The sequence below is a fragment of the Olea europaea genome, chromosome 4 (genome assembly GCF_002742605.1).
Source record: "Olea europaea var. sylvestris chromosome 4, O_europaea_v1, whole genome shotgun sequence".
Classification (NCBI taxonomy): Eukaryota; Viridiplantae; Streptophyta; class Magnoliopsida; order Lamiales; family Oleaceae; genus Olea; species Olea europaea.
In genome coordinates, this window is record NC_036240.1 from 19,859,481 (window position 1) to 19,866,990 (window position 7,510).

At 33.9% G+C, this 7,510-nt stretch overlaps 1 protein-coding gene across 1 annotated transcript; it reads right to left on the reverse strand.

Annotated features, from left to right (window-relative positions):
- Window positions 1–2,629: 2,629 nt before the first annotated feature.
- Window positions 2,630–7,207, reverse strand: LOC111393940 (protein SYM1-like). The gene is made up of 3 exons (XM_023019731.1): window positions 6,917–7,207; window positions 5,361–5,452; window positions 2,630–3,316 (listed from the first exon to the last, which is right to left on the reverse strand). Exons 1-3 carry the CDS (start codon window positions 7,067–7,069, stop codon window positions 2,908–2,910), a joined length of 654 nt encoding a protein of 217 aa, XP_022875499.1. The 5' UTR covers window positions 7,070–7,207; the 3' UTR covers window positions 2,630–2,907.
- Between the last annotated feature and the right edge of the window lie 303 nt (window positions 7,208–7,510).

Genomic DNA, 7,510 nt, shown 5'->3' on the forward strand with positions numbered 1-7,510 from the left:
ATTGAAGGTAGAGTCCTAAAATATATCAGAGGAGCCCATGTTGTGCAGATGGGATATAGAAAATCTCATTTATATATCTTGCAGGGTGATACGGAATCTACGAGTAATCAGCATATTTTAAGAACTCAGGTGGATTTAGAGTTTGCTTATGTACCATTGGAGTTTAATTTTGGGTCTTCTTTGAAGAATACATCTCAGATGAATTTTGAAGATATTGGTAAATTCATATTGCCATCATTCTCGACAGTGTCATCGTATTCAATTGCTAGAGTTAAACCCATTTTTTGTCATAAGATTCCACATAGGTACAATTCTGCTAATTTTTTTTATGGTTTGAATGTGGCTAAAAGTGTTGATTCTAGCCAAGATACTTCTTTTGATGCACTCAGTTGTGATTTTGTTACATAGCTTGTTTCAACCTTGTTAGGTGATCATTTGATCACTTTTGCCTCTAGTTGGGGTAACAAAGATGGAGAATATTTTTAGTTTGAATTATTTATGGAGAAATTCGTTTGTGTTTTTCATTGAAAAATTCAAATTTATTCTTTGTAGTAGTATTTGTCTCCAGGTGGAGAATTTTTTTTAAATTTTGTTCATTGTAGTGGAATTCATATCAAGATAAAGATTGTTAGAATTTGGATGTGACCTAAATTCTTTGTTGAAGATAATTGAGAGTTTTAATTAAAGTGCACATTAAAGTGAATTATATTTGAAATGCTTTTATTTGATAAATTCTAATTGAAATTCTATTTGGAAGCCCCATTGGGAGATGAAATTTGTGTTGGATTTAGAGAGATTAAGATAAGTAAACTTTTTTGGGCATTCTATTTTATCTACAACTTAATTTCTAGGGTTTGAATTGCTTCCTCTATATATTTGGCTGTACTCTATAAGTTAGTTGGGTTGTTTAACCTCATTACAAGTTAGAAAAATTATAAACACATAATCTTTATATTCTTTTTCCATATTATAATAAAATCTCCATTCTTCGCAAATTATTTTGTTATTGTGATCAATTACTTGATATTGTGGATTAATATCTTATTTTCTCCAACAAAGTGATAATGGATTAATCCGGTATCATCTTCTGCTTTTCACAACAAAGGTAGGCATCCTTTCCTTCATTGCAGTTCAGTTTCTTGGGTTTCTTGGGTCCAAAACTTTCTGTCAGCTCCAACCAGATACATGTAATCTCAAAAAGTAAATATGCAGAAATGAAATTTTTTTGAATGGGTTCAGTTAAGGCACGACTTCTTTCAGTGGAAAAAATTGTCTTTCCTTTGCAATCAGCTTTGAGTGAGCTGATCTTTTCCCACTTGTTCTGCTGTGGAATTGGATTAAGTAGGACAAGAGATGGTGAAATGCCGATGAAGTTAACTCTAAGAAGAATGGCTATATGTCATTCACGAGTGGTTGGCGGCAGTTTGAAGTGCTTCTATTTTTATCTGCAACTTAGTGGTATTTGCCAGCATCATCTTATAGAAGTATTGGATAATCCTGCCATCTGAATCTTTTGTGGATGGTTTCTCAAAAGGTTCGCCTTTGTTTCTCTCCATAGTTGCTTCTAAAAGTAAATTCTGTCCACATTTATGGTACTGCTTTCTCTTGTCCTCGCATCTCTTGATGTAATCATCTAATCAATTTAAATAGAACAATGCTATATATACACACAGCATTACACTCCACTCACATGAAAGGGGGCCCACATACAATAAAATATTTGTGAACCCCCTCCATATGATGTGAGTGTAATCTATTGTGTAAGATGAAAATCTTTGTAATATTCTGAACTATTCGAAACGTGGTTCATGCGGAAGAATGGGCAATTACGTACACAGAATACTTGGATTTACACACACCATTATTGATCTAAATAACCCATAGAAGAGAACGGTTACAGAAATTTTGTACTTGCTGAAAGAAATGAGTTGGCCCTTTCATTCAAATCAAGGGCCAAAAACTGCCGTTTTGTATCAGCCGAGTAGTGGTAATATTTTTTAATTTTATTAAGAAAGCCATGGGCAGCAGACACGAAGTTGAGAAAAGGAGGGAGGCAGGCTGGTTTTTGAGACTTGAGGATAAAGATTTAGGCTTTTACAAAGGGTCTGTTGGCGATAATTTTGTCAAAATTATTCATAAAGGAGAAACTATGGATTTTGAAAAATACGAATACATATACTTCAATGTAGAAGTGTTTATAGAATGTATGTAAGGTTCTTACAAGTTCACAAGATGGAGTTATGATTTGCTGGCTATCGAAGGGCAGGTTTATCGGAGAAATTGAATTCGGTAGTGGACGAGATGAAGTAAGATGGTTTTGCATAGTTTCTAGAACCATGGTATAAATAGATCACCTCGGCCTTGTCACTGTGACCTAAGAAGGAAACCCCATCCAAAGTTACAAGGCTATTTTGCCAGTCATTAGACACTTGTTTGGAATCCAAAAGAATGCTCAGGCTCTTAGAGAGATCAAGCATTTCGCCCCTCCCCGGCCAAAATGAAGTAACTGCTTGTCATGTGCTTTTTCAGTTAAAAAAAAAAAAAAAAAAAAAGAAATTTCAAGCATGCTATAACAATTCATAGCAAAATGACATGCTCAGATTAGGCTAAATTATCAAAAAAATAATAATGGAAAAGAATCTGTAAATGAATAAAAAGGCAACTGAAATCAATTCTATTACATTTTCTGATACTCATGAGTCATGAAGGCCATTTCATGGCTGGGCTCTTGTTTGGAAGTTTAGTACAGATTAAAGAACATTCAGTGTCATCTTTCTTTAAATTTGAAGCCATAAACAGATGGGAAATTCAATTCAAACTGTAAATGATTCATCTTTTTACGAAATGTATTTACCAATGATGACCATTGAATCCAAACAAGAAATCAACAAAGTATTGCAGAAGAAATTATCCACCTTTTCCTTCTTGTTCTTTTAAACTCAAAAAAGAATTGAGCCATTGTTTCCAGGGGGCGTTTTCTTGTTGGTCGACCCACGAAAGAAAGCAGCTATCCAATAAACAGAAAAGGTTCACATAAAGAAGCTGATACCTGACTGGGACATATCGGAAATTCGCCACCTGAACGATTGGCCATACGCCTCCCTCCAAAATTAAGGCTGGGAGTAAATCTCTCTTCACATCTTCCTTAACCTGAGCAGCATTTTTCCCAGTCGAAAACCCCATGTAAGTGAAAAACACAAGTAAATCTAAAGGCCCGAAGATTATACCATCAGCTGCTACTTTTGTAGCAACAAAAGAAAAGGAATTTGGCCGAAGCTGTAGCCTCAACTTAATAAAACGGTCCAGTCCTTCATACCTGCACAGCAGAAAAAATAAGCAAAGTCTTTGAAGGACACAAACTTAATGGGAAAATTCATAAATTCATAATTCTAGAAATGAGAATTCAATAATCAAATTGGTGGTTATTGCAGTTAAAAAAAATTTCTCGATGCCAGTTAATAACAATATGATAGTCACTGAATATTTGCATGAACATCTTTTTTGAAAGGTAACAATAAGATGGATTTCGTTGATTCTTTCAACAGAGGACAAATTTATAAGAAGTGGTACTACAATTACAATGCAGTAACCATGGTATATAATTAAAACAATGGAAGACTAATTGCTCGACTTTCCTCATTTCTCATACTGAAATCATGATCGCAGAAACTATCCAAGAGAGAAGATATTTTGTCTTTTCATAGCTATGACAATGAAAATTCATACTTTTTTTTTTTTTTTCCTTTCAAACTTCATTACAAAATATTAAGCAATATAAAGAGAAGGTCCGCTGGACAGAATTGGTGACTGGCCGTCACAGAAAATTTGGTGAAGTGCCTTGGGGCCATTAAACTGTTCACTTGATTCCTATTTGCCCCCCTACATTTTCTCACAACATGCGTACTATAGATTACAGTGCGGTCAATGTAGCATTTCTCTAGAGGTAACGAAAGCGGCACTGGCATGTTAATTGTTGAGAAGTGAAAACCATCTCCATCCATATGTTAGATAGACGTATCAAGTAATAGCAATTGCAATTATCATCCTGACCCAATCATCACGACCACATTTCTCAAGCCTCATCACTTTCCACAGTAATGCGCACAAAGCTCAGTAGTGAAAAATACACCCGAGTATGTCACCATGCTATAATTTTTTTTCTTCTTTTAAATGAGATTCGACCAAGATCAAGTTGCTGAATTTCCCTTACTCTTTCCAATATTGTCGTGTAATACCCTCATGACAATTTGTGTTCGCTCTAACAGTTATTCAAGTGGAAGTTCCATTTGCAGCTTTTCTCAAACATTTAGAAGGAAAAACCGAAAAAGTATGTAAATGGAGACAAAGTTAGGCATTGTGGGAGTGGCAAATTGAGTACAGATTTGGACCAAAAATTACTTGACTGACTACACTTGGATGCGACTAAATCACTGAAAATTAAACATAGACAAGTAAATGGCAACAACACCAAGTGTAAACATCAAGTTAGATCAAATGTTGTATCACATAACCATTTGACCATATAGAAGGGAACTCAAAAACTTACAATCTGTGAATTTAAAGAATAATCCTAATTATAGAAGTATAGTTGCAAGCTTTAGCATGACAATAGTAGATGCTGTCAATAAATAATATACAATGATTATAGTGCAAGGATACCTGATGCAGATTGGAAAGTGTATTCTAGATGTAATTGGAATCAAATCAATTAAAGATTGAATTTTCTTGTTTTGGTAGAATAATAAATTTGTTTCCTTTAAACAAAAGGAAATTCTAGTTTTCCTTTTTATTGCAATTTTCCTTTGTATTGTTAGTTGGATACTATAAATTGAGGTTCTTGGATTGCAATAAAGACACTTGATTATTGAATAAAATCTACTTCATTCCTTCTTCCTACTTTCTCTCCCATAATTTTTTTTTTTTTTATTTTTTTTTTTTTTTGTCATCAAAACCGGCATCAATACCCTTTCAGCATTTCCCATCGCATTCCTTGTTAAATTTTGTCCGTGCATATTTCTATAGAATAAATTCCTTCAGGTTTATCATCACAACATTACATGTTAGTTTATAGAGTAAACATCACAAATTGTTTATATTGATAGATTGAATGACAATGATCAATAGGATAGTTATAAAAACATTATATTGAACATCATTATAAAGAAATCAAATATATTTTAGTGATTACGTGCATTCAGGTATAAGGCATCTCAAAAATGTTATGTCTGTAAGTGGGATTTTATGATCTAAAAACTCTTGGATCTACAGCACCTGCAACTTATAGTCCATACTCGATTGGAAGGTGAATAGAAAATTCCAAAAAGAGTAAGCCAACAGTCAATTGACAAAGAAATACTAACCAGAAGTGGCCAACTGGTCCGACAAATCCAAGACCAAACAAACTTGTGGTAGCAACTCGTCTCCAATTGATCTTAAAATCTTTATCTTCATTCTATAGAGAAAATCAAGAATATCGTTGTTAAGTCAAATAGGATTGAAGGTGTAAAACTTTTCTTAATGTGTTCATCAGAAAGAACAGGTGAACAACAACAAAAAATAATAATAATAATAATAAAAATAAAAATAAATAAAATTCAGTTATACGTGTCATGATAACCTTTCATCTCTTTGTTCTTAATCAAGGCAAACACATATGGAACAGGAACAGATCTTGCAACCCATGTCTCAACAATTTGGTATTGCCCCCATGTAAGAAAATATAATAATGCTACCACACTGCATATATTGTATAGTTATTGGACATGTATTAGTTAATTATGTTATCAGTTGCAATAACACTACTCAAAAGTTACCAAAACAGTCCGCAATTCTTTCTTGAGAACAATGACTTGGATGAGTCACTTCATCACTAAATGTCAAAGAAAGTGTCGTGATTCACTACCTACTAATTTTGGAAACCTAGCCCTTAGATCAGCCTATATCCTATCTTAGGCATTCCATTCTGAACTTGTATTGGCTCAACGAAACATATCCAAGATAATTCACAGAATATTAAAATAACTAATCAACCATTCCCTCAAACAGATGAATGAAAGAGGATAGAGATAGAAATTTCCAATGAGTTAACATTGCAAATCCATCATCAGGAAGTCTTCATGTGCAACGATAACAAGAGTGGAAAGCAACCAACAACTGTTAGAGAGATTTCCCCAGTCGTAGAATTGACCACGATTAACAAGAAGCAATATCTGCAAGCCAACTAATAATTACTGCCAACACCATTTATCACAAAAGCTCATTCGATCAAATAACATGTTCTTTGTCATATCGTGACTTTCATCTGAACCCCCCTTATCTCCTATTACATTAAGCCTTTACAATTAGTTTAAAATCCCTAATTCCCAGAGCTAGCTCACAAGTTCACTGCCCCAGAGAGCAATGAATTCACAGATTCGTTTGTAATGTTTGGTTAAAATATCCAAAAGTAATTTATTGAGTTCATAATACTTCACTGTTCATATTTCAGAACAATTATATTCGAACAGCTGAACGTACTGAGATGCAAAGCCAATTCACTAATGAAACCAGTACATTTTTCGTGTTGGCCCCGGGTGGTGGGGGGAAGGGGCTAGATTAGAGAGGTTATGCACTTCTTCTGAACATATTACTCAAAAACAATATAGTTGTATCTTGCTTAATGGATTAAGCTACTCATTTTCATTTCATCGTAAGCAGAAAATCAAACAAAATTATTCACGACCCATAGCTAAAACTGTTAACATACATACTCATACACTTACAGACCGTTAGAATCCAAAAACTTAGGGCTGCCCATTTCGTCAAACAACTAATAAACCAAAAAATTAGCAAAAAAAAATACCCACTAAGTATATTTAAATCACGTTAAAATAATAATAATAATAATGAAGAAGAAGAAGAAGAATAGACTACGTACACGAGATTGAAGATGACGCTTTTTGGCGGTGGTGTGAGTGACCGCCTGGGCAGCAATATCGCCAAATCCCCATATTAAGGCTGAGCTAATTACCTGAGTTTTAACAGGGTGAACTGCCAAGCAACTCTGATACCATTTCCACAGCCTAATCATGTAATTTAATTGCTTATTTCAAATGATGAATTTTATGATTATCAATTTGGAAGGAGGGGATGAGAAAATGTTCTTGCTGTGAGGCTGCTCTTAAGGTGCATTCACTGTGAAACGTCAAGAGTATGAATATTCGTATCTCTTTCTGGTTGGGAAATGGGAATTTAGAGAGTTAATTGTTCAATAGTCACAAATATCTTTAATTGATCACTTAACTTTAAAAAATATCGAGTTTTGTTCATTGAAATTAAGTTCATGTTTTTGATTGGTCACTAAAACTTAAAATGTCAAGTTTTGGTCACTGAATTTAAGTCAATCTCATCGATTGCTAACTGAACTTAAGTTTATGTCTTATATTGCTTACTAAAATTTAAAATGTCGAGTTTTGGCCACCGAACTTTGAAATCTGTTGTACGTTACTCACTAACATAACTGTTAAACTTT

Coding starts and splice junctions, on each gene's coding strand:
- LOC111393940 (XM_023019731.1), bottom strand. CDS start 7,069: ATGATTAGGCTGTGGAAATGGTATCAGAGTTGCTTGGCAGTTCACCCT. Junction 5,453..6,916: donor AGCGTCATCTTCAATCTCGT/GTACGTAGTCTA, acceptor TTTTCTCTATAG/AATGAAGATAAAGATTTTAA. Junction 3,317..5,360: donor GGACCAGTTGGCCACTTCTG/GTTAGTATTTCT, acceptor TCTGCTGTGCAG/GTATGAAGGACTGGACCGTT.